The sequence below is a fragment of the Cryptotermes secundus genome, unplaced genomic scaffold (genome assembly GCF_002891405.2).
Source record: "Cryptotermes secundus unplaced genomic scaffold, Csec_1.0 scaffold343, whole genome shotgun sequence".
NCBI classification, from domain to species: Eukaryota; Metazoa; Arthropoda; class Insecta; order Blattodea; family Kalotermitidae; genus Cryptotermes; species Cryptotermes secundus.
Window position 1 is genome coordinate 870288 of NW_019729214.1, and position 27003 is coordinate 897290.

The 27003-nt window shown below is 39.3% G+C and overlaps 1 protein-coding gene across 2 annotated transcripts; it reads left to right on the top strand.

Moving 5' to 3' along the window:
- The first annotated feature begins 26 nt into the window (after positions 1–26).
- LOC111865417 (RNA-binding protein cabeza) lies at positions 27–26569 on the top strand. Of its 2 annotated transcripts, XM_023853431.2 has the most exons (11): positions 28–136; positions 500–724; positions 8801–9067; positions 10550–10619; positions 15083–15111; positions 19462–19580; positions 20579–20708; positions 20795–20974; positions 23272–23400; positions 26021–26162; positions 26251–26569. In XM_023853431.2, exons 1-11 carry the CDS (start codon positions 124–126, stop codon positions 26282–26284), a joined length of 1338 nt encoding a protein of 445 aa, XP_023709199.1. In that variant the 5' UTR covers positions 28–123; the 3' UTR covers positions 26285–26569. The 2 variants fall into 2 exon arrangements, with proteins under 2 accessions (XP_023709198.1, XP_023709199.1); XM_023853430.2 differs by lacking the exon at positions 15083–15111 and having other exon boundaries at positions 27–136.
- The last annotated feature ends 434 nt before the right edge of the window (positions 26570–27003 follow it).

Consider the following 27003-nt stretch of genomic DNA (forward strand, 5'->3'; position numbering starts at 1 on the left):
GAAACTAAAGTCTCGTGTTCTGTATACTCTGGTAGTGCACAAAGTATGTTACATTGACTTCCGTTTTATGTTCTTTGGAATTCCGGTTTGTATCATCAACAAGAAGGGACGCGTAGGAAGAAAATGGGTGACAATCGTAAGTAATATGTTTAATCATATTATATTTTATTTCTTATTCGTTTAATTGCTACATCCTGTATACATATTTAAATATTGGTCCATCAATATTAGAATGAACACTTCTCTATATTTGGTTTATTTATTAATTATTCGCCATAGGCGGTTGTAATTCGGAGTTGAAAGCCGAAATTTATAGGCAGTTTAAAGTACAAAATACCAATCGATGTGTACCGAATGATTGCAGACTTTGTTTTGCTAGACGGTTATAACTAACGAAGTTTGTGTAGTAGTCCCCCCCACTTTTTTTGTAATTTGTTTTCCCTTCTTATTTCTGAGGTTACTTCTAGGCATAGGTTTGCCCGCGTTTTTTCTTTTACAGAATACGGAAATTACAATTCGAGTGGTACAGCGTACGGTGGTTATGCTGGCTATTCACAGCCGGCTCCAGCGGGAGGTGCTGCTGGAGCTGCAAGTGCTCCTACTCCAAATTATCCATCAACGCAAAGCTATGACCAAAGTGGTTATAATCAGCAGGGGTCGTGGGGACAGCAACAAGGTTATGGCAGCTATGGTTCAACTGGTGACCAGACATATTCACAGCAAGGTGTATATGCATTCTTGCATATAGTTTTTGTATCGAATTTACAATATAGCAGATATTTCCGTGTGTATGTGGGGAAACTTGGTGCTCTATATCACGAATTAATAATGCCATATATTGAAGAGAATGTACAAATACTGGGTGAATTGTAATCTTGTGGTTCTCATGAAGTAGAATGTTTAGGCTAATGTTAGAATCTCAATAAAAGTTTTGTAGCATTGAAATTGGGCTCTCAAAATTTCAGTACTTATATAATTGTGATATATTTTTAATGTCAGTTTGGGAAGGAAAAATTAAGCTGGAAATGTGTTGACAGGTTAGTTTGGGTTAGCGTAGTTATGTTTAGTTTTCTTTACATTTTGCCCCAAATTGTGGTGCAATTTCAGTACAGTTTTCAATTTTATATGTGCCCATTTCTCTTTGGTTTGTTGTGTATTTTCACTTTTCTTTTTACAATCCTCCTGTAAGGTTTTAATTAGAATTGTTGTTATTTCTTATGTACTTAACGGCCTCAGAAGGTTCAGGTTGAAAGAACTTGTTTGTTTTTGAAATGTCTTTCAGTGGTGAACATGTATTTCAGTCTGTTGTAAGCCTTCTGCTGTCACTTGTTTTGAAGTTTTTATTTCATTGGTCTAGTGGTCAGCATTCCTGGTTACAGATCTAGAGTTCCGGGTTCAATTCCGGGCGCTACCAGATTTTTTCATGAAGTAGTGGGTCTGGAACAGAGTCCACTCAGCCCCGTGATTATAATTGAGGAGCTATTTCAAGGAAAGCGGCTCCGGTCTAGAAAACAGAAATTAATGGCCCTGGGGATTCCTTGTGCTGACCACGCGAAACCCTCTATCCGCACTAAACTTCGCCGACAAGTGGCAGTCGCTTCGACGGTATAGTTCACTTGCGGACTAAAATCACGGAGTTTTTTGTGTTTACTGAACCAACAGAAATGTAAGAAGAAATGAATGAAAGTACCTTGGTCCAATGTGTCACAGAAGTAAAAGTGAAAGCGGGTCCAAATTTTAGCAACAAGCCTTTCAGTTCTGCTATTTTTAAATAATTGTTAAGCTTACAATATGTGCAATAAGTCTTAAATTAAAAACTGCCTCAGGCTTTTCTGCTCAAAGAACATTGTCTTCCTGTTTATTTATAAGGCACCATTTTAATCGCTTGATAGATAATTTTCATGTCATTGTGTTGGAAGCTGTTCTGGTCTACTTACTGAAGTGGATAAATGGAGTGTTCTTAAGTTTTTCAAGTCAAGCGGCCAGTTATAAACTCTCTGTCCCAAACATGTTTGGTCATCTATCCCAAACCATATTCATCTTGTTCATGTTCCCATAATTGAAATGTCATACCAAGTGATTGCTTTTTGGCAGTTCTTTTTTTTATATATATACAGTAGAACTTGGTTATAACGTCATCAAAGGGACCTAAAAATAGTGTCGTTATAAACGAATGTCGTAACCGAAATGGGCACTTCCACAGTAGCCTTATGTTAGTCACGTAAAAATCTACCAAAAACCGAGTTAAAATGTTGCATTTTTTAGTGAAATACGTAGTTAAGTACAGACTAACGTAACATTGACGTGGAATTGCCCAAATGTGTAATATCAAAGACATATTACAGCGCTTTTCACTGACAATACACACCGCACTAATACTGTATATTAAAGGTAGGCCTACTCCACAAATTACAGTAGATTACATCAATTGTTGTGCCTTACTGTACCTAGATACGAGTACAGTAATCAGTTATCTTCATCTGTTTCCTGTTACTTGCCCAATACACACTTTTAAATTACGTTCAATGTCCATATCAGAGAAATTCAGGAATGAAAATTACGTTACATACGAGGTTGATGCATTTGTGCATGTTGTACTAAGCAAGGTATAAAAACAGTTGCTTTATGAGGAATTGTTCGTACCATTGAATATTGACGCAATAGACAAGGTGTCGCAGAAACCGATGTTGCTATAACCAAGTTTTACTGTATATAAAGTAATGTAAAATGGTGGTTTTTGAGCAGTAGCAGTTCCTGTTAGCATTACAGTCACTTCTGAATTGCTCTTTGCCAGTGATTGTTCATTAAAACCGATCAGAATCTTTTTCTGTCAGCAGTTCTTCTGCTGAGTTACGTAATGTGACATTGAAACAGAATAAGCCTTAAAATTATTTCTTTATATTGTGCACTGACTTGGAGAAAATCCACAGTATTTCATTATTCATCTTGATTGGAGCACACTTTCTGTTTTAAGTAGCAGCTCCCAGAATCTTTGTATGGAAGGTTTTTTGAGTTGCTAATGAGCCTTGTATTCAGTATAGATTTATCAGTAAAATAAACTAAATGGTGTATACTGTACTTCTTTTGGCTTATTTTGGACTTCTTATTGTCTTTTATATACCAGACTGGACTCCACTGGACTCCAGCGATTGAGACTAGCTCTTTCTAAGGGGCCCAGCTGAGTAGGTTTATCCTTCCCTATCCACCTGAAGACGGAGACAGATCCAGTCTCTGAAACGTCGTGGTTTTTTTTTGTCTTTTATATACCAGACGATGGGTGAAGTCCAAAATAAGCCAAAAGAAGTAAATCAGCATTCTTTGTTTCCTTAATTAATATCTGTTATTGGGAGGGCAAATTGAAAAGTCTTTGCCACTATTTTTTCAGCCACAATAATACACATACAGGGAGATTAAAATACAGGCATCCACATAGTCACCACCCCGGTTCAGGCATTTATCCCATTGCACCACTAGTTTGGAGATGCCGCTGTTGTAGAATTCAGCCGGTTGAGTGCGGAACCACCGGCAGACAGCAGTTTTTGTGTCACCGGAAATGAACCCCTGGCCTGTCAGGAACTTCTTCAGTGGACCGAACACGTAATCACTGGGGGTAAGGTCTGGACTATATGGTGCATGGTCCATAATTTCCCATCTGAATGACTGCAGTTGGTCGGCGGTCCTGTTTGCCACATGAGGCCTGGCGTAATGGAGGAGAACCACATTGCCCACAAGAATCACCGGGTGTTTTTTCCTGATGGCAGCTCGCAGACGTGCGAGTGTGCCACAATAGCTGTCCGTGTTGATGGTGGCACCTCATGGCATGAAATCCAGCAGGAGTGGTCCTTGGCGATAGCAGAAGACCATGACCATCAACTTCCGTACGGATGGCGTTCTGTGGAATTTCTTCATGACAGGCAACCAGGGAAGTTTCCACACCATGCTCTGCTGCTAGGATTCTGGAGTGAAATGTAATACCCACATTTCATCTCCGGTGACAGTGAGATCGAGGAACCTTTCACCCTTGTCAGAGTAACACTGCAAATGTTGCAGTGATGTCATCATTCTCTTGGCCTTGTGCAGATCAGCCAGCAGCTTAGGCATCCACCTAAGTGAAACCTTGCAATACCCCAAGGAATTGTGAACGATTTCGTAAACACTGCCATATGAAATGCCAAGCTCCTTGGAAATGACCTTCAGGTGCACATGCCGATCCGCTTTCACTGTTTCATCCACGCGGACAATTTTGTCCGATGTGAGCAAGGTGCGAGATCACTCTAAGTGCTCATTGTCATTAAGTTCTTCCCGGCCATTGGTGAACTCTCAACACCACCACCACCACCGCACACTTAAAGTGAGACATTTGTCCCATACATCGGCTGCATTTCCCTATGGATCTCAGTGGGCGTTCGTCCCTTGCTCCATAGAAAACGAATAACACTTCGCTGCTCATACGACATGAACGTGTTGAGCACACCAGCCATCTTCGCTGACTGACAGCAGCGCAGTGCCGCGGAGCAGCTGAGAGTTAATGCTGGGCTGGTCCAAGCATACGCTGTTACATAGAATGTATAACCCAGTTACTCAATCACTTAATATTTTGGCTGAAAAAAATAGGGGTAAAGACTTCGATTTGCCTTCGTAAAATATTTGTTTTGAAAGATTTTTGATGCAGATGTGCCATTTCTCTCGACTTGATGTGGAATATAAAGAAAAGATACCATTATGATATCTGGAAATATGAAAGACTTTGCACTTTCCAAGTATTTGTTTCATGTTACAGTNTTTTTTTATTTTTAAATCAGTTACAAGTGCTTTCCAACAGTGATAGCCTAAAACAGGCAACCACTTTCAACACAATGAATATAAAGTGCGTACACCTGGTACCTGAACAGTTTTGCTTACAGTAAAATTGGAAAGGTTCCTAATTAATTCATTGTATACACAAAGACCATGAGAATCCATTACTGATGCTTTATTTTGTTTTTAAAAAAAATTCAAAAGTATTAAGTCATCAGTCTGTGATCTTTTGGAATAAAATAAGGTATAACTATTTGATATGGTTCATCCTGGTCTGTCACACTGGCGGTAATGTATAAGATTATCAACTCTGTTCAGTGTGGTTGATAAATGTTTTATTTTTCTTCTTTTTAATCTTTCATCCTTGATATGTTTCGGTTGGAGTGATCATCTTCAGAAGGACATATCAGTACATACAGAAACTACTATTACAGTATGATTAGTCATTACCAATACATGAAATATACATTGGCCACACTGGTAGAAACCTAACAACAAGATACAAAGAACACATAAGAGACATAAAATTTAACAAAGACAATCAGCATTCGCCCACCATATACTAAATAAATGCTACCAGTATGGACCCATGGAAATGGTTGAACATGCTAAAGGTGGGACCTCATGAATATAAAAGAAATCTTCCACATGTATCACTTCAGTAAACTTAATAATTTGAAAAAAGAGCTAAAACTTACAAAGTAGAGCAATAATCAGTATATTTGATATAATAAAACATCAGTACACACCTACACAAATGTCATGAGGCACAAAGGTTATAAATACGCAACTCAGTATATGTTGAGCACAGCACAGCCCAAACTGGATGACACTAAAGGTAGAATTATGGTACGATAGGCCAGAAGTGACCGCAGTAGAAGGGACTTAGTCCCACCGCACTAGCAAAGGGAGAAATAAATAAAAAACGCATGTAAATAAAATCAGGATTATGGAAATACTACATAATACCCATAATATATATGCAGAGTCATATTCGTCAAACAACGGAACCACAATGTGGTAGACACTCATCTTCCTTTAAAGAGAGAGAGTAGGCTGTGCCATAGCTCACGCGGTTTGTAGCTGGCTTCCCACCGCAGTGGACTGGGTTTGATCCTGGGTCTGGTCAAGTGGGATTTGTGGTGGACAAAGTGGCGCTGGGACAGGTTTTCTCCAAGTACTATGGTTTCCCCTGCCAATCTTCATTCCACCAATTGCTCCACAACACCCTCACATATCATCTGGGGCTGGTACAATAGGCCAGAAGTGGCTGCAGCACAAGGGACTTAGTCCCACCCCACTAACAATAAAAAAAGGAGAGTATAAAGGATTGATTCTAGATTTTAACAATTTTTTTAAACTACACTTGTAAATAAATTATAACTATTTTAATAAATTCAGGCACATTGCTGTAATTGTTAAAAGCTAAGATTTTATATTTATGACATTGTGATGGTATTATACGAGGGTTGGAACTTTAATAGTGGCAACACTGCTGTAGAGATGCCATGCGACGGAACCAAATAATGTCGCTTATACCACACGTTAGTTACAGACCTACCTTACCTCAGAGCAAATGGACTCTCCCTTCCCACATCATGCGCAGTGGTGAGAAGAACAGAGCTTCATGTTAGCTGGTGGTCTAATATAGTGTTGTCACAATGTTCGAAACAGGAACAACAGAGTTGGATAAAGATTGAATGTCTCAGAGGCCATGTAGCATGACAGTGTCATCAAGGTCTTTAGGAGGCTTGCAGGGAATCTGCATTGCCTTACAGAACAGTGGCAAGGTGGGTAAATGCCTTCAACGAGGGACCCCAAAATGTGGCAGACATGCGTCAGCCAGGTTGTCCTAGTGTCAGTGAAGAAGAAGTGTATGCTATTTCCGCGTTACTGGAGAGTGATTGACGCCATATGATTCGTGAGCTGGTCCGAGAGACGGGATTAGCGCATATGACTGTGCTTCACATTCTGAAGTAATGCCTGGGAATGAGAAAAATTGCATCAAGGTGGGTTCCACATGATTTTACGGAAATGCAGAAATGGCTATGATACGATGCTGCTCGTAACCACTTGGAGTGCTATGAGCGCAAAGGATAGGCTTTCTTACGCCGTATGAGTATCATTACGCTAGATGAGACATGGGCCAAATCGTACAAGCCACAAATGAAATGCCAATTGAACGAATGGCATCATTACTGGTCACCACGAAAATCAAAAGTTTGTCAGGAACCCAGCAGTGTGAAAGTTATGGTGATTCACATGTATGACTGTGATGGTGTTATCCTAACGCATGCCTTTCTCCGACAGCACACTGTTAGTGCGCAGTATTGCTGTTTATTTTTGGAACACAACCTGCGACCAGCTTTGAGAAAGAAGCGGCGACACTTTCTACAGAACCGACCAATCATTTTGCAGGACTGTTCAACCACATGCAGCACAAGATATGGCTGATTTGTTTGTTCAATGGGGCTGGGAAGTGCTGTACCGTCCACTATACTCCCCGGACTTAAGCCCTTGTGACTTCGACTTGATTCCTAAGATGAAGGAACCACTGTGGCATTCACTTCAGCACTGTTCCAGAGATTCTTCAGGCAATAGACCGTTCCATTTGAACTATCAACACAACCGGCGCTGCTAAAGGTATCCTAGGACTTCCACATTACTGGCAACGGGTTGTTCACAATGCTGGTGACTACATTGAAGGATGGTGAAACTTCGAAACATGTATCTATTTTGTATCATCATCATCAGTAATCTGTCAGACGACAGGTCCACAGTCTCTTCCAAAACAATTCCTCCACTTAATGCGATCTAGAGCTTTCTCCTTCAAATGACAGTATCCTCTTCTGTCCCCAAGGTCATCCAGCATCTTCTTACGTCTTCTTCCTTGTCTTCTTGTCACTTCTATCTGCCCCCTATATCTTTCCTTCAATAACTTCTTTTAGAAGGCAGTTTCTGTATAAAACATAACCAATCCAATTAGCCTTCCGTTTTCTTATTTCGTGTAGGATATTCCTCTGCTCACTGACTCTAATTAACACTTCTTCATTTGTCACATAATCGGTCCAACTGATCTTCTCCATCCTTCTCCAACACCACATTTCGAAACTTTCCCGATATTTCTGATCTACTGCCCTAAGTGACCATGTTTCAGCCCCATACAGAGCTATGCTCCAAATGTGGCATTTCACTAGTTCCTCAAATTTAAGTCCAATTTGCTGGTAAAATATTCTTCTTAGTTGTAAATAAATATTTGCCACTATTAAAGTTCCAACTCTCGTGTGTGTATTAATAATGACGAATCACCTAATAGTAGTTCCTGCGTGTACTAATATATCCTTCTGCAGATGGTCGCTTTGACTGAAACATGTGAAGGATGAAAGATTAAAAAGGAGGAAAAACATTTATAAATCACACTGGATGGAGTTAGTAATCTTTTATACTAAAGCTGTCCCTGTAATAATAGTCTGTGAAGGCCCATAGGGGAGAGGTCAAGGCTCCCACTTTTTCTAGACAGTCAGCTAAGAGATGGCAGTGAGGTTGTCAGCTTCATGTGCCGGTCGCCCTTTTNGGCGATCCCCCTTTTCCCCCCCCCCCCGGAAGATTTCTGGTACTTGTTTGTGTTAGAGGCTGAGGTGACCCCAGGGCCATGGTGCGGCTGGAAGGATTAGATCAGTTGAAAAATTCAAAGACCTTATGAGGAATCGTACCCATGACCTTCCTGCATGTAGCATGTTGCCTCAACCAGCTACACTCCTGTGTGTCCCTTCTTAATTTTAATTTTATACATTTCAGGATTGATGCCTAATGGCAGGAAACATTGCGTACAGTACCCAGGGTTTTAAGACATCTGCATGTTTACAGTAAGCTTAGTAGAGAATGGGGAAGTTCTCATTTTGAGAATAAGCCATCTCATAGTGTAGTCAAGGGAGGCCAGGAATGTCTGTGATATGGTATTAACTTAATAAATTTAAATTTTTAAATACCTTTTTGCTATTAGGAGGCAGTTACCCCTCTTATGATCATTCATCTGGCTATGGATCAGGACAGCAGCAGCATCATCAAGGAGGCTATCAGTCAAATTACCCAACACAGCCACCACCTTATGGTGACCAGAGCAGTGGAGGTGGTGGTGGGGGTGGTAGTGGCAGTAGTGGTGGTGGTCAGTATTCAGGGTATAGTCAGCAGGGATCCGGTGGAGGATACGGACAGCAGTCAGGTGGTTACGGAGGACAGCAGGGTGGTTATGGCAGCCAAGGTTATGGGGGTATGTATAATGTGTGGACAGACATGCAGCTGAGTGGTAGCTCACCTTGTTTGTATTTAGGAGGTCCCAGGTCCAAATCTTAGTCCTGAGGCCAGATTTTGTGACTTACAATGTGATTTTCTCATAGTAAATGCTAGTATATTCAAATTAGACTACTGTTGCTCGCACCAGCAATCAGAGGTACTTACATTGTCTCTTAGTAAACCAATTAAGTACACAAAGTGAGAACATAATACCCTATGTGGATCATTAACTTTTGTTGATGTTCTGTGGTGAGGTTTTTGTTGTAATCAAGGAAATTGGCCTTCTGTCCTCCCACTCAAAATTGCACACATTTTAGTGGTACTGCCTTCAGCCTTTATTGTCAGAGATTGATGGATGTTAAATATTCCAGTACTCTGGTGGGTAACCAATTTTAGCTTAACTGTATTAGTATTGAATAGTGCAGTGCTCAGGCACCAGAGCCAGAAGGGGTTCCTCGCTCCAGAGGAGAACAGTCCAAATTACTGATTGGTGTAATTCCTGTTTTATTCAAAATATGCGGGAGACAAGCTATTCTGATTGAGATTTTCCATGGACTTCTCTAATCACTCTAGGTGAATGCTGAAGTGGTACCTGTACTATGGCCATGGAAAGAGAGTGCTGAGTGAATAAGTGACTGCAGGGAAATAAGGGAATTGCGCCAGAAGGGTGGGCATTGTAACAGTTTGAGGGAGTTGTGAAAGGGTTTTATTCACGAGACTTACTTAGCTGACCCAACTTAGTACTGCATCCACTTTACCTGACACACAAGCTCAGCTTGCAGTGCCACAGAGTAAGTAGTTGAAAATTGTTGTTAAGTAAAGGAAGAATTTTTAAAATGATAACAAATTACCTCTCAACAGAGCACTTCGTGCAGTCCTGTGACATACCTGAATCTGTCAGTGTTTTAATTATTTGTGGTTTACTTAATGATGCTTGTAGTATCTCAGATTGGTGTTGAATGATGAGTGAATTTGAAAAAAAAAAATAAGACTGAAACAGTCATCCATAATTTGGGTTACTCTGGTCATTTTCTTGTAGGTACTGATGAAAGTCGTTAGAAAATTGATCTGGATAGCCAGTCTCCAGGCTTTTTGAACCCAGAATGTAGAATATAAAGTCTGTATTTATGTTAATCTAATGTAGTGATTAGTAGTTTCCCATATCTTTTTTCAGTTGAGTTAACTAATAATCCATTTTCAGAGGTTTGTTGCTTTTAGTGTGTTACAGACTACTTGATTGATTTCAGTGAGATCCTGTGTGGATGCTTTAATATCCTAAAAGGTGGTTGGGAATATATTTTTTTATTGTGTCAGTGTTCAAGTAAAATATAAATTTAAGTGGCCACATCAGAATGTTTTAGTGTGGTGATATATTATTAATACATTTGGATTAGATGTATAGTTTTGCTCATTTTCTTTCAGAAACTAAATGCTTTATCAAAAATTCACAATTTTTCAGGTCATTCTGGAGGTGGTTATGGCAGTAGTGGGTCTGGTGGAGGCAGGGGTGGCAGTGGTGGTGGCTATGGGTGAGTTCATTGTATAATACTCTGTAAAGCTGATTTGATATCAGGCTGTAGGAAAAAAGATTTAATATTTTTTTTGGACATAGGAAACAAGGTGGCAGAAATTCATAAATTAATTTTTTGGGACAAAGAAAATGAGGTAGCGAAATTATATGCAGTAGTCTGAGTGAGGTTGGTGGAATAATCTGTATCCCAGTATTCACTTTAATTCTGTGGTTAAGCAGGGAGGTATGCATAAAAAAAGATTGTACAGATTACATGTGCTCAACTGGGAGAATGTTTTTAGAAGTTGAAAGGAATTAATGCAGTTAAGACAGAAATCCTTTTGAAGTCTTCTTAGTTTAATGGGTGACATGATCTGTACTTAACACAAAAGTTACATGTATATAAATTATAATCAACTGGTATGTAATTTATACATGTCTTGCATATGAATGTTGACATAAAGTTATGTTTTGAAAAGCTTTCATCTTCTATGATTTGAGTACTGCAGGCGTTGGCTTGTAAATGTTGATGGTTGGTGATGTATCAGAGTACATGCACATAATTCTTTTGGTTTATGCCACCGTTTGATTTGATAGGTGAGAACCAACAATGTAGAGGGACATACTGTCTTCATCCTCACAGTAGATGTGTGGAAGGAGGCAATATGTTGTGTCTAAATGTTTATTTACCCCCTACCAGATTGCGCTCCGTCCATAACCCAAAAGAGCACACAATATGAATTCACCACTGTAAAGACCTCATGTTTTACACATTCACATATTAATGTGATTTGCAATCTCAAGATAGTCATAATAGCTGTCACAGGAGATGGTGTGAGAGATGAAAGTATACCTGTGTGCATTTCATGACGTATTTAGTTTTCTGAGAATATTGAAATTACCTGTGCAGGTGAGTTTTTTTTTCCTTAATTGAGGATGGGTTCAGGATTTTGAGGGTGGTGTTGAAATATGCTCTGCAACGTAAACAGTTGTGTTGTGTGAAAAGTTTGGAGCTGGTTTTGTTCAGTTTACATGCTGGGTTAACGTCAGTTAAAGCAATGTGTAGTACATTCTAAATGTATACATGGAAGGTTAAAAAATACTTACAAAAATATTCTCCTGGTTTACTGATTTGTTGACATATATTTTAGGTAAGATTTGTTCAGCTGTATTGTGTTTTCTTGCTGATAAAGTTTTGTGATACCATTAATGAAAATGGTGTTTTCTTAAATCTCAACAGGTTCTCATAAAAGATTAATGTATAGTATATTTGACGTATGACAATGTGTTAACATGCAAGAGTTTAATACAACCACAGGAGCTCTTTTGAGTGTGCTGTAAATTATTAAATTTGGAAAGAGTGTCTTGGTTTGAGAATGTGTTGTATGGGGCCATTATTTCATGCAAGCATTACTCTTATTAACAAAAGGTTTTCTGTACACAACAGTTATTGGAGGGGAGATTATATGACTTAGTAGTTAGCCATGTGTTTTGATGTTTGTGTTATGAAAGTGAAATGGGTGTAACTAGACAAAACACATTTATTTCTGAATTACTGAGCCCATTGTAAGTATGGGGCTATACATGGTACAAAGGTTAAGATGAAAATGGTTTTTGGTAATATGGTAACAGATATAAGAAGTTTATGATATAAAATTTTATGAGGTATTGAAAGGTCTTGAGAGTACTCTTATGTAAATGATATTGTAAATGAAAGGGGCTGAAAAATTTTCACCCCTGAAACTTGTGAAAGAAGTCTTGTGTGAAATCAGCACCTTGGAGTATGACAGTCAGTGAGAATCCTATAGAAGTTGACATGGACAATCATCCTAACTGCTGTTATGACTTGCCAACTATGTGACATTCCCTATTCCTGTAACTTGCTCATAATGGTTAAAACAGTGTGAAGTTATAGATTGTGGTCTTTACAATCTGTGCTTAATTGCTGAGAGCACCTCAAAATACAGTGAGGTTAGTTTACTTCAGGCATTTTCCAAAATTTGTTTTCTGCAATTTTATATGTCTGTCAGCATGTATTGTCAATGTGTACTTGAATTACATAAAGAAACTTGATAAGTCTTGTTCTTATTGTTACTATTGTTTTTCAGGTAAGAATATTAATCCCAATTGTCTCATTTCTAATTTTGTTACCCCTATGCAATTGTAAAAATAATTAATTTTGTTGTCAGGCTTGGTCATGTATGACCATATCTTATTACAGTTTTATTTCCCTTGCAGATGCATTTTGTCTTGTCTGCTATTTTCGTTGCCACTTAGATCATGGCCTTAAGAACTTCCACTTGTATGATTTGGAATATCCAGCACCCCTCTACATGATTAATACTCATACTAGGGCCATGCATATAATATTTTGTGTTAACTTGTAGTGATCAACAAATTCTTGCAAGACTGTTAAGACCCAGCTACTAAATCTGAATAATAAATACTTGTAATAAGTATTGCCTACCTGCAGTGGAAGTCTGATATAAACCATGGTGTGGAAAAAGTTTGTTTTAATCATAGTACTCAATCATAATTTTTGCTGTGATGAGTGTTTTGCTCTTGTTATTTCTGTTGGCAGACCTCCTCTGTGGTCTGGTGGTCAGAGTTCATGGCTACAGATCCAGAGGTCCAGGTTCGATTCCTGGCACTACCAGATTTTTCTGAGAAGTAGTGGGTATGGAACAGCCTCGTGAAGATACTTGAGGAGCTGTTTCAAGGAAATAGTGGCTCCGGTCTAGAAACCCGAAACTAACAGCCATGGGGATTCGTTGCGCTGACTAGGCAACACCCTCTATCCGCTAAAGTTGACATTAACTTCGCCGACAAGCAGTGGTCGCTTGGTATAGTTTGCTTGTGGACTAAAACCACAGAGGGGTTTTTTTTTCCTGTTGGCAGAGAGAGGGAGGGGTATGAGAATTTTCATCCCCTACCCTTTTAGTAAATGCATTAGAGAATAACTGTTAGTGCAGCACAAAAAAATAAAGCTTTTTTTTCACAATATTCTGATGTCCTCATGGAAGCATGTGCCCCACTGTTACACCATTTGCCACCCTTTCCATTCTCCCCATTGACCCAGAAGTGATATTATTTAGGGCGAGGTGGGTAGATGGACAAGTCTAACTTTGTTGGGCAAAGTGCAGTATGTATGTTGAGAGTTATTCCCAACATATTTCTTTTCTCTTTGCCTCTTGTGACTGTTTACACCAGTCTTTTGTGATGCTGTGTGCAGGACGGGTTCCCCCACTTCCATGCCAGGAAAGACATGGGAATGTAGCTGGTGGAACCAGAAGTGACTGAATGGTTTACTTTGAACACAGTCTGTGTGAAAGGTTCTCACTACCTTAGCTAATAAAGAATCCACCATCAAATCTACCAAATACTTTGATGCCTTTATTAACCTTTGCCTGTCATGCTAATCATACCATGGTCTTTTAAATGATATTTGCAGACTGCCTGTGTTCCTTATTACTACTATTCAGCATCCTCCAACAAGAAACGTCCAGAATAAATTATTGTTGTCTCGTACTTTCTTGGAAATATGTCCAGAAACTCACCTTATTTATAGATACCACATACTTATTTGGATTTAGTGTGGTGTTCTTTATTGTCCTCAGTTGTTTCTTGGGGGGGGGGCAGGTGCAGCAGCACAGTCTGGAGAAATGAATTGGCCATACCATTGAAGTTTATATCAAGCCTAATAACTTGGTGTGTATGTTGCAAACATTTGGCAGTACCCCTCACTATTTAATTTACAGATGTGTTCTTCAGCAGAGATTTCTGTCCTAAATTTGGGAATGATGTAGTATATCAGATTAGCAAGGGCTCTAAGAGGAGACAGGTACACATGTAATGTGGAAAGAAATTCATATATTTTGTGTACAGCAAGTTTTTAATTTTGCCAGACCTGTTATTTTGAAGGGATTTACAGAATTTCATCGAGAATGTAGGAAAAAGAAATTCCTGGTGGGTTGTTTAAACTAATTCCTAGCATTATGTATGTTTAATAATATCTGTCTGCAAATTAGTTCTGTTTCTCAACATTGTCTGCATATAGCATTATCTGTCTTGACTTACTGTGCTGTTAGTAGCAATAGGCTGTAGTACAGTATAAACATTTGGCCTGTTTATAAAAACAATACATGGCCCATGCTTAGGTGTCATGGATTAAGGAATGTGCATTCGTTTAGTTGTGATAACAATAAACTTTGTTGCTCTGAACTGAAAAGTATTTTTAGGTTGATACCATTATGAGCAATGTTACCATGCATGAACACATCCACATACCCAGTCCTTTGATTCTGACTTGACAGTTTGACAAGTTGTTGCATTGGATAGCTGCAAGTTTGTAGCCAGGTGGTTGCAGCAGTGACTGCAGTCGGCCCAGGTTCACCAATAAGCCAGCAGGATCAGACCTCACACTCTACAAGCGAGAACACATGCACATCACGTACTGATTCAGTGTTATTGCTTCTGTTTTAGCAGTGGCAGCAGGGGTGGTTTTAACAAAGGTAAACGCACCAGGATACAAACCTGGTGCCACTTAATTTGTTTTAATTTTTTGGATTCCTGTTACTACAAAGTATGGAGGTTTGTTTTCACTGGTTTAATTACACGTGCGTCATTGCCATGTTGGTAGCTCAGAAATGTATTGTAAATGGAAGTGCACTTTAAGTACATTATTTGGTACTGAAAATGTATTACTTAGGTCATGTGACATTGAACGAGGACTTTTTGGTACATCAGTTTTCTGTTTATCAAGAAATTAAATTCTGAATTTAAAGTAAAATGTACTTTGTGATTGATGGAGAATACCAGGTAAGTTTTGTTGCCCGATAAGATTGTAATGAGTCTAATGCTTAAAAGCTTTATTCAGCCCTTTTTTAATATAACAGTGTCGTCTTACACAGAGTGTTCAGTTGAGATGGAAACATGCTCGCGGTGATGCAGCAGCCTGGTTTACTGTATTACCGTAGAGAATGCAGGGCAGAGCGCTTCCTTGCTGGCAGTGTTGATTCTGCTTAGAACTTCAATACTGATAGCTGTTTCTACACATAGTTATAACTACTTTAATTGACCCCCTTATGCCTTCATGCATATTTTGCAGTGCATATACCAGAGCTATACCAGCGGTAGCGTAGCTACTGGCAGGGCCTCCCTTGCTGGACAGGTCAAAGGGTAGGCATCAGATGAAGAGAGACACCAAAAACTGATGCCGGAAGCAGCGTCATCAACAGCGACTTGAAGCACAGAGCAAATGATGCTCGACATGGTTCAATTTCGTATAGCAACAGGCGTGACCAGAGTGGTTTGAACGGCTGTTGTACTGCGATGTGGAAAGCAAATGGAAAAACTACCACATTATCACTTTTCCTGGATAGTCTCTTCCCAAAAACAGAAGATCGCATTAAGTGGAGGAACTGTTTTGGAAGAGGCTGTGGACCTGTCGTCTGACAGATTACTCATGAATGAAACAAGTTTCGCGGTAGTTTCATGGAGTTCATCCTCAGAAATATGAGGAATTACATGTCTTGTGATTTAAGGATTTTCTTGACTCCATGTTTGGTTTATGTGCAGGCATAACTAATGGTGTGCTGTAATGATTGTAAAGGAGGAAATATTGCAGAGTCACAGACATTATAGTATGTTTTGTCTAATGTTGATAAGGTGGTGGTTAATTCGCTAGTCATCATAGTGTGGTTGGAACCAAAATGTGTGAAAATTGTATTTACCCAGATCTTTTTATCTTTGTGTAAGTTTGTTGTTATTGCAGTGAGGTATCCAATTCAGCAGTTGAGTTTTCATGGTCAGATCCTTCATAAGAAGTATGATTTCTAGAAAGTGTATTCATTGTTCATTCATGAATACAAGAATGAGTTGTATGTATCAAGGCTTATCATAATGTGTCAGGCCAAGGGTTTAGTTTGTGACATACATCGAAGAGAAATGTTATAAGTGAGAAGAGGTTCAACTGTGCAGGCATAGTATTCACACATTATTAAAGATGCTTGGAACAAGAAACTGATGTGTCATCGAGAAATGCATTCACAGCCACGAGACTGGTTAAATTTCAACTGTATTAAGTAACAGTTTTCCATGAGCGTAACCAGATTATGCATTGCTTGTTCATGAGAGTCATGGATCTGTAGGTGCTATTTGTAAGTGAGAAGAAAGACCCAAGGTAATGCAACAGCATATACTGCACACAGGTCCATGTCTGCTGTATGTGAAGTGGTTGAGAATGAAATAAGTAGCAAAGGACTTTGGCCTCCTAGGTCCCCTGATCTTTTTTGCTCAAAATTGTGTCTTTGGCAGCTTGAATAGAAATATGTATAGGAATGGCCCTCTTACTGCTGAAGTTGCTACAGTAGACTGAAGTAACATGCAATTTACTTTATGAGTATTTGATAAGTCTATGTCAGTTCTTAACATTAATCAGTATTGAAGTTCAATTAAGCAGTCTCTCTGTCATGCCTCTATTGTCGCACATTAAACTACTGCAGCATGTTTGTGTATCAGTTAATCATTCTGTGTGTTAGTGTTGGAAATACGTGATTTCCTCCCCATTGCCCTTCTGTATGCTGATCATCTGTGTACGTCATCACACGAAAGATGAATGTTCGTTGTATAGCAGTCATCCCAAATTTTATTTTATGTACTTCTGTGAACAGCTTTATTTTATACTTCACATTTAAATGTTTTTCTTTGCTTCCAAAATGGAATTGCAGTGTCATTAAGCTTTAGTGAAAACAGGCCACATGAAAGGGCTGCTTGCATCTGACTGGTTGTATTGCATTTCACATTATTGAATGTAATTATATGATACCATGTTGCAAGATTATATAATAATTTTTTGCTGTTATATACTGTTTTAGTATATTTAGTCTGCATTCAAGTGGATCTTCATAATGGTAATTTTTTAGTTTAGACATTCATTTTACTTTTTTTTCTTTTTTCATATATCTTGCACATGATATTCATCTTGGCCTAAAATGGGCTTTTTCAGGCCCTGTGATTGGAGTATAGCAAGTGATAGAAGGTTGTTTCTGTGGAAGTGTCATTGTATTACCGGTTTGACAGAAAGATGTGATATTGACCTCGGTGGTTATTATAGCTCCCCGTATTGGAAACTTGGTAATGAGAGCAGTCAGATATGAATGTGGCTCTTTCATGTTATCCTTTGATCAACCATCTGGTTCAGTGATCTTGTTTGTGCGAGCATATTTACCGACATAAGCACATAGTGATCATTATTCACTGTTGCTACAGTAGGGTGTGCTGCATACTTTCAACCCCTTGTTGATTGAACACCAGAGCCCAATGGCTGCTGGCATATTTATATGGTGTATGGTGATAAGCACAAGAATAACTTTGGTTAATGGGTAGCACAATATGGATTGAATCCAACCAGAAGGCATAATCATGGTGTATGTGTTATCACATTGTGTACAGTCATGCAACTGTTGGTGATGAGTTTATTTTATTGGGGTTGTGCTGATGTTTACAGCAAGCATTTCTACACAGTTCAAAGTAGCAGCTGTTGTTGAAGGAGATGTCAAGTCTTTTTGGCCTTGTAAATAAGTAAAAACCATTCAAAGAAAATGTGTAACAGTTTTAATTTGGAAATGTTTTTGGAAGGTAATTTTGGGTAAACATAAAGGTAACAGAATTTCAAAAGTTGATTCAGCACGGCCCTAACTTCTGAATTAGTTCAAAATTAAAAGTTGGTATCCATGATGAATGTTGGAGATGGAAAAGTGAGTATTGGAAGATTGGATAATGCACTTACGTATATTTTACTTCCACTGTGATGCCTGCTGTATAATATATGGACTTCTAACATTGTGCTGGGTACTATGATCCCAAGTTTGATGTTATTAGGTGCCAGCAGAATTAAATCTGAGGTTTCTCTTGTCTGGAGTATTCAGACTTTGTTAATGTAGTAACTTGTTGGCACCAAGAACCCATAAGGATGATTAACTGGGGGAGAAGAAGAATGCATGTAGGATTTTGATGGGAAAGCCAGAAAGACCACTGGGGAGACCAAGATGTAGGTGGGTGAATGATATTAAAATGGATCTTAGAGAGATAGGATTGGGTGGTATGAATTTGATTGATCTGGCTAATGATAAAGACCAGTGGAGGGCTGTTTGTGAACACGGTAATGAACCTTCAGGTTCCATGAAATGTTGGGAAAGTCTTGAGTAGCTGCACAGCTGGCAACTTCTCAAGAAAGGTTCAGCTCCATGGAGTTACTGTTCAGTGGTCACATTGTTCAGCACTAATAATCCTGGAGATGTTAATTAAAAGAAACGTGTTAATCAGGTTGTGCAAAATAAAGCATCAAATGACTGAATTAAATTGACTGTCAGAAGTGTAAGGTGGTCATATAATTATGGATGCATTAAGTGAATTATGTTAATATATATCCACTGACAGTTGAGGTGCAGAACTTCAAATGACATGGGATTTGTAAAGATATTTATGATTCTCACATGAGACATGTAGTCCAATTCCATGTATGCATTGTCATGGTTATAATATGACCATAGGGTGGATCATTTGTGAATTTGGTCATATATTGTAGTCAGAAGTGTATTGCATGGTGATAAATATTGCCTTGAAACATTCACAAATGGAAATGATATATAGTCCTAATGCAGGACATGCATATGGCTTGTATAATTTCATGTGGAGTTCAGAACTTGACCACATGTCCATCATTGCTTTAGCAGGTGGACTGTTTGGTGGGTGCTGAAGCTTCAAGTAGATAATAACAAGTTAGATGTGTAAAGCCATAATGAACTGTAGGACTAGTACCTTATTGTGACACGATGAATCAGTGAGTACATGTTTTGCAGGTTACGGGGATCGGGGTGATATGATTACACAAGAAGACACAGTATTTGTGTCAGGAATGTCACCTGCTTTGACTGAAGATGACATTCAGCAACATTTTGGTGCCATTGGTGTTATCAAAGTAAGTACAGTGTGATTCAAAATTATTGTTGAGGTATCTGGCCTATAATTTTCAGACTGGAAAAACAAAATAAAACTGCTTACAGAATATTAAAATATGACTTTAAAAAACTTTTGATTGGCAATGCTGTACTTGTATTGATGTCCGGGAGAAAATGGCGGTTATCTCAAAATGGTGACTGCTCAAGAGAAAGCAGTGTGCATAGTTTGGTTTTTTGAAATGAAGTCTATTATCAAGATGCAACATCATCAGAGAACTCAGTATGGAAAAGATCCACCTTCACATAGTGATATCCATCGTTAGTTAAAGCATTTTCAAGAGAATTGTAGTGTTCTGCACTGAAATGGGTGGGAAGACTAAGCACTTCACAGGAAGGTGTTTATCGAATCCAGGAAACATTGTCTTGGAAGCCCACAAAGGTCAACTAGACTAGCTTTACAGTTAGGTATACCACTGATGATTGTTGGAGGGATGTTCATAACTGCCTTCACCTCCATGCCTGTAAAGTGCAAATTGTGCAGGCTTTAAAGCTGGATGATAAACCCCATCATATCCAATTTTGTTACTAAGTGAAAATTACCTTCAGAGATCGATATTCAGTGATGCAGCAACGTTTTACATATCAGAGAGGGTAAATTGTCATAACTGCAGAATATGGGGATGAGGAAATCCTCACGCCATTGGAGAAATTGAAGGAGATTAATTTGTTCTGAACGAATCATGTAGTACTTTAATTACATCAGATCATTAACTCTGATCTGTTTGTTTTGTTGTAAGGAATAATGCAGATTTAAAATGGCCTCTGTAAAAAGAAAGTTACAGTAACCAGTACAGTGGTATATAATAAGTTGCTTAATTTTCATAAACTTCTAGCAGGGTGGTGAATGTTCTTTGGAAATATCTGTTGTTGTTTCGTGACATGATATGCCCCTTTCTTTTTCTCTGTATGTGTGTGCGCACGTGTGCTCGTTTTCCTTAATAGTGTTCCTATATTGCAGATGGATAGGAGGTCAGGAAAGCCAAAGATCTGGATGTATAAGGACAAGATTACTGGAAAACCAAAGGGAGAGGCTACTGTTACATATGATGATGCCAATGCTGCAAGATCAGCAATAGATTGGTTTGATGGTATGTTGTGTCATTGACTTGGTGCACTACTGTTTATAAAAATGCAGAGCAAGTAGGAAGTATTAAATGTTTCTGTGGCATTTCAGGAAAAGACTTCAAGGGATCCATTATTAAAGTACAGATGGCACAGCATAAGAACAATTATGTTGGTGGACGTGGAGGACGTGGGGGTGGCCGTGGGGGTGGTGGTGGTGGTGGCGGCGGCGGCATGGATAGAGGAGGTCGTGGAGGAGGAAGGGACAATGTTCGTGTTGAGAGTAGTGGAGGTAAATAGCAGCCAGGGTTCTATTTTGCTTACTGCAGTTGTTTCTTTAGAGGCTGTCTGCATCAGCAGTTCTAACTAATGTAGTACAATGAAGTCTCAGCTGTGTTAAAATACAGTAGAACTTGGTTATAACGTCATCAAAGGGACCTAAAAATAGTGTCGTTATAAACGAATGTCGTTGTAACCGAAATGGGCACTTCCACAGTAGCCTTATGTTAGTCACGTAAAAATCTACCAAAAACCGAGTTAAAATGTTGCATTTTTTAGTGAAATACATAGTTAAGTACAGACTAACGTAACATTAACGTGGAATTGCCCAAATGTGTAATATCAAAGACATATTACAGCGCTTTTCACTGACAATACACACAATATTTCACGAATCACTTTAACTTTCTCTTCAATGCTTAAAACTTTCCTTTTCATTGCCGTGTTTTCGCTACTGCACTTCTCTGGGTTTAGGCAGGAACACTATAGGGTAAGTAGACAATGTGAGGTCGTGTTAGACGAGATTCTAGGAAAGGAATGCAGTTAACCTGCCGCGTCCTCTTGCACTATTCATGCGGTCCCACCCCACACCCTTGTTTTCGCATAAAACCCACGCTCCTCTTGCAGCCCGCAGTCGTATTCTTCCAGGACAGTCACGTCAGCAAGTAGAGAAAGTGAGGGTGGGCAGACACATTGAACTTTCCCACGATATCAGAGAAATTCAGGAATGAAAATGACGTTACATACGAGGTTGATGCATTTGTGCATGTCATACTAAGCAAGGTATAAAAACAGTTGCTTTATGAGGAATTAGTTCGTACCATTGAATATTTGACACAATAGACAAGGTGTCGCAGAAACCGATGTTGCTATAACCAAGTTTTACTGTATAATGGATTTCCATTCCATCTTGCCACAGCAGACTGAAGGAGAGGCTTATTACATTGACTCATTGTGAAAGCTTCAAAATATGAGAGGCAGTCAAATGAAAATAGGTCAAAAGCCAGAACATATTAAAGAACATTTCTTACCTCAAACGTAATCTCCAAAATTGTTAATACATTTATCCCACTGGGAGATAAGACGATCAGTCGCGTCCTTGAAAAAGCTTGTGGGCTGTCTATGGAAGCACATCTTTACCCAGCAACACGCGTCTTCGTCCGATGCAAACTGATGTCCACAAATGTCTCTTCATGTCTCCAAAAATGTGAAAATCACATGGGGAGAGATGTGGGCTGTAGGGGGAATGTTGAAGCACTTCCCAACCAAATCTCTGTAGCGCATTCCTCACAGAGTTGACAGTGTGGGGCGCGCATTATCATGAAGAAGGATAACGCCGTTCTATAGCATTCCAGGGCGTTTTGACTTTGTGGCACGTCTCACTTTCTGCAAAGTGTCTTCATAGCCTTGTGCACTGATTGTGGTCCCATGCTTGAGAAATTCAACAAGCAGATGGCCCTTGCAGTCGAAAAAGGGGGTCATCACTATACCAGAACTTGTGTGTACCGCTTTGAATTTCGTTGATGGTGGAGAACTCACGTGTTTCCACTGTTGGCTCTGCCATTTGCTGTCGGATTCAAAATGGTGGCATCAGGTTTCGTCCCCACTGGCAATACGGGACGGGACAGAAAAGCATACTCTTCCTCATGGTATCGTTGCAAGTGACTCAGTGATGCAGCCATTCTCTGAGTCTCCTTTTCCTCTGTGAGTTGATGTGGAACCCGCTGTGTGCAGATTTTGCGGTACAGGAGGTAATTTGTCACAGTGGTGTTTACGGAACTGTGACTTTTTCCCATCTAAAGACTAATTTGTTCCGCAATGATCCGTCGGTTTGCCTGGATATGATCATCCAATGCAGCTATAACATCAGGAGTGATGACACGATGAGCCTGTCCTGGGCGAGCATCACCTTGCAGTGACACATCCTTCTCAGAATCTCTTATGCCACGCCAGCACATGTGAACGTGACGTGCTGTATATGCCGTAAACAACAGAAATGTGACCATGAATTTCTTGTTGTCCTACTCCTTCAGCAGTCAAAAAGCGCACTATACTTCGCAGTTCTTTATCTGCCTCCGTTACTGATGTTTGATGACCACACATAGCACTAACCTTACTTCCAGCACAATAAACAAATGACTAGTGTGCAAGGGCGTGTCACTGTGCTTGTCCGCACCAGATGTTCGTACCGTAAGCAAATTTTATTGTTACCAACTTGCATGCTGTGTGCGTTATGCGTGGTGACCTGTTTTCATTTGACTGCCCCTTATATGTATATATCAGGCATGTAGTAACAGGAATGTAATTCAGGTTTTGGTCGTGATGGAGACTGGAAGTGCCCCAATCCAGAATGTGGCAACACAAATTTCTCATGGAGAACTGAATGCAATCGCTGTAACCAAGAGCGACCTGAAGGGGTGGGAGGTGGAGACCAACCTGGTAAGTTGTGAGCAGAGAAAGTTTTTGTACATAGCTTCACGATCATGTTTGAAATGTCTCCCAGCATTGTACTCCTGCAAAAGTTCAGATTTGAGAGTATAGTAAAATAGTAGAATTTGGTCCCCGTTCTTTGCCCTCGTGTAATTCATAACAGTACATCTGCTGTATGGAGGGTATAATGTAGAACAAACCAAAACCCACATTTGCAGAATTAAAGATTTTATCTGCCCCTGTGGGCAATTAACATTTACCTCTCACAGAAGGTCTTTTAATGTAACAAGGTCTTATTTACACTTACATTTTTTTAGAGTCAAACGCTGGCTGTAAAATGTCAACAGAACAGTGTAAAAGGCATAGGTTGTGTGATTTGCTACTGATAGTAATGTGTCATGTTTAACTGCTGTACCAATTTCCAAATGCAAAGTAGAGTATGAGGTGACAAGAGAAATATGAACAAAAATTGTCTGAAATCCCATCACTGTGTTTGCTATCCAGTGAAATCACAATTTAGTGTTCCCACATTCAGTGATCGGGGCACACAGTAGCATAGTTGGTTGAGGCACTATGCTACAATTTGGAAGTAATGGGTTCAAGTCCTGATGGGGTGGATTTTTTTCAATTGACCTGATCCTTGCAGCCACACTATGGCCCTGGGGTTGCTCAATCTCTAACAGAAATGAGTACCAGGAATATTCCTGGGGGGGTAAAGGGCAGTTGGTGCGTGAGGCTGACAAACTTACTGCCATCTATGAGCGGATTGTCTAGAGCAGGCATGTTAAACTCAACTTGTACAGAGAGCCACCTCAGCCCTATAAATAATAGTCCAGGGCCGCACTTCAAGATAGAAATATGCATTAGATTTTGATACAAGGAAATTTAATTCTATTTATTATTTAGGAATAATTTCAATATAATTACCTAAAGTGGAACACTTATATTTTGCCCACAAATAAAACGTGTAATTTTACCTTCTATTTCACAACAGAAATTAGCGATTTCCCATTTTTTCTTGAAAAACACGGCACTCACTTTCAGTGGTTCTTTTTTTGCTACTTGAATTTTTTGAAAGCAACATTGCCCTTTAAAAGTTACTGTAAATATACAAGAAAACTCGTAGTTGATAATTTCATCTTTAATTATAACCTTTATACGTTCATCACAGTGTAACATCAGCACCTGTCGCTGTGTGAAAATGAACTGAATGACAATGTACAAAGACTACCGGACTAGTAGGAAGGTGTATCTTGTTTCAATGGTCATAAAAGTGAAAGTTTGCTGGCAGCCCATTAGACAGTGACTGGGGGTTGCAAGCTAGTTTTGAAGGTAGAAATCCCTTGCACTTGCCGGTCAGTTGCCACCCTCCTTGCATTCTTACTACACCTCCAAAAGGGATTCTTGGAAATACTTGGGGTGGTGAGGCTGTGTGGATTTTAGTTCATTAACCTTTTGAAATACAGTAGTTTGTCCTTCATGAACTTTACAAACCGTTAGTTGGACAAACCCGTCTGCAATTCTCAGGATCACTTCCTGCAGCCTGCTAATTTATGTCTGCATGAGACTTCTTGTCTTCTGGTCTGTTGGAAAATTGTCTTTACAAAAAATATTTCTACTAAAATTTTTAATATCAGTTAGCTCTAAAAGTTGAGGGGCCGCATGTTTGACATGGCTGGTCTAGAGGAAATATGGGAGCCTCAATATCTCAACCCTATGGGCCTTCACAGCCTGTTACAGGGATAGCTTTACATTTAGTGATTATTTCTTGTGATCCAGAGATGCACAGTTTTCCCATTTTTAGTTCTGGTTTAGTAAATAAGAACATTTAGTGTAAGAAGTTTTCAGCCATTTAGAGCTTATCTTTCAGTTTAGCATGATTGAAGTCAAAATATCTGTCTATATAAATGTTTCCTCTTTGTTAGTAATAGTCTGTAGTCTTGTTTTCTGTCTGCTGTAAATTGTTATTGCACAATCATAGCTGGCTGATAAAGATCTGAATCATGTATTCATGAGATCAAACATGGCATCAGCCTACCATTCTATAAAAATATCAGTGCAGCTGTTTAAATCTTGGATGGAGAAATGTCTCTTGGTATTGGTTTACCATCAGTCTAGAAATCTGAGGAAAGAATCTGGTCTCTGTAGGTTCACTTTCATCCATCCTACATCTAAAGAGTTTGTTGCTTCTTTGCTAAGCTACCCCTCCCACTTTAGTTTTTTGCTGGATGTTAGATTGCAGTTACGTTGTTTGAGTGGATGTACACGACATGATTGTTTAAACTGTAAGTCTGTAGATAGTGTATGCATGATTATTGTGTGCAATGGTAAATTTGCATTGTGTAATACAGTCACATTCTTCTTGTTGATGGTGCAAGGAAATAATGTTGGTTCAGGCAGTCCTATCCTCTATGCTGACGAGTGGATCTGAGAAAGTGAATTCTTCCCATGTGGTGATGGTTTACTGTTTGTCACAGGGTTCAGATATAGCAGTTTGTCAATTTTCCTTCATTTTATTGTATCACATGGAGGTTCATGGGAAGACTACCAGTGGGATTGTGTATGCATTAAGGCTTCCAGTATGGGGATATGTAAGGGAAAAGTTTACCAATTAATTGTGTGTTTGTAGGTCGTGGGGGGCGTGGAGGTCGCGGAATGGACAGAGGAGGTTTCCGTGGCAGAGGTGGTGGAGACCGAGGTGGCAGAGGCTTTTCCCGTGGGGGAATGGATAGAGGTGGACGGGGACGTGGTGGTCCTATGCGTGGTGGAGGGTGAGTTACTTTTCATTTGTCCATGTAGACTGTTTCAGTGTCCTTTGGCTCTCAGGACTTTCTGCCTAATATTATGCTTCTATTACAGTGATCGTGGGCGTGACAGGCCTAAGCCATACTAAACCCATTGTTGATGTTGGTGTTTAGTGGAAGGAAAAGCAGTATGCAGTGGCAAGTAAAAAACCACACCAGCATATATTATGCTAAGCAAGAGACTGTGTCTACCAAACATTTCAACTTTTTTTAATACCTATATCCTTTTGTATCAGAATGCACTTGAAGTCCATCAATTCTCTCTGTAATGTGTAAAATGTATATTTTGTGTGTTATAGTTTCTTTATAAACATTAATGACTTTGTGATGATTTGAATTTAGATAACAAATAAAACTGCACCCTCATCTTAACATTTAATTGTATATCCTGTTGGAAGAGCAGGTGAGTATCCTGAATGACATATCTTATAGTGAAACATAATTACTACTTAGAACCAGCCCATGGTTCCCAGGGTAGATTATCTTGTGTATGTATTGTTACAAGTTAGCTACTACAGTCTTGAGAGCTTGGATCATATTCCACCCTGGTGCCGCTAAGGACTCTTGATGCTCCACACCCCCCATTCAGTCTGAGCACCATGTTCTCTTTTTTTTTTTTTTTGCATGTTATAAATGATTTATTTGCTAGCATCATTGATCCTTGGAAACAAGGGATTTTTAAGTTTACTCACAGCATAGCAGCCAGTGAGCCAGAATTAATGTATGCATACATGTTATTACATATTCAGTTCTCATGTTTTGCACCTAGTACATGCGTTACAAATGTGAATGTTTTTGCTGCATTTAT

What these genes read in the sequence shown, in the direction of transcription:
- LOC111865417 (XM_023853430.2), top strand. Translation starts at nt 68, where the DNA reads ATGTTCTTTGGAATTCCGGTTTGTATCATCAACAAGAAGGGACGCGTA. An exon ending in GGGAGGTGGAGACCAACCTG is followed by an intron (nt 23,401 to 26,020) that starts GTAAGTTGTGAG and finishes GTGTGTTTGTAG; the next exon opens with GTCGTGGGGGGCGTGGAGGT. An exon ending in GGTCCTATGCGTGGTGGAGG is followed by an intron (nt 26,163 to 26,250) that starts GTGAGTTACTTT and finishes CTTCTATTACAG; the next exon opens with TGATCGTGGGCGTGACAGGC.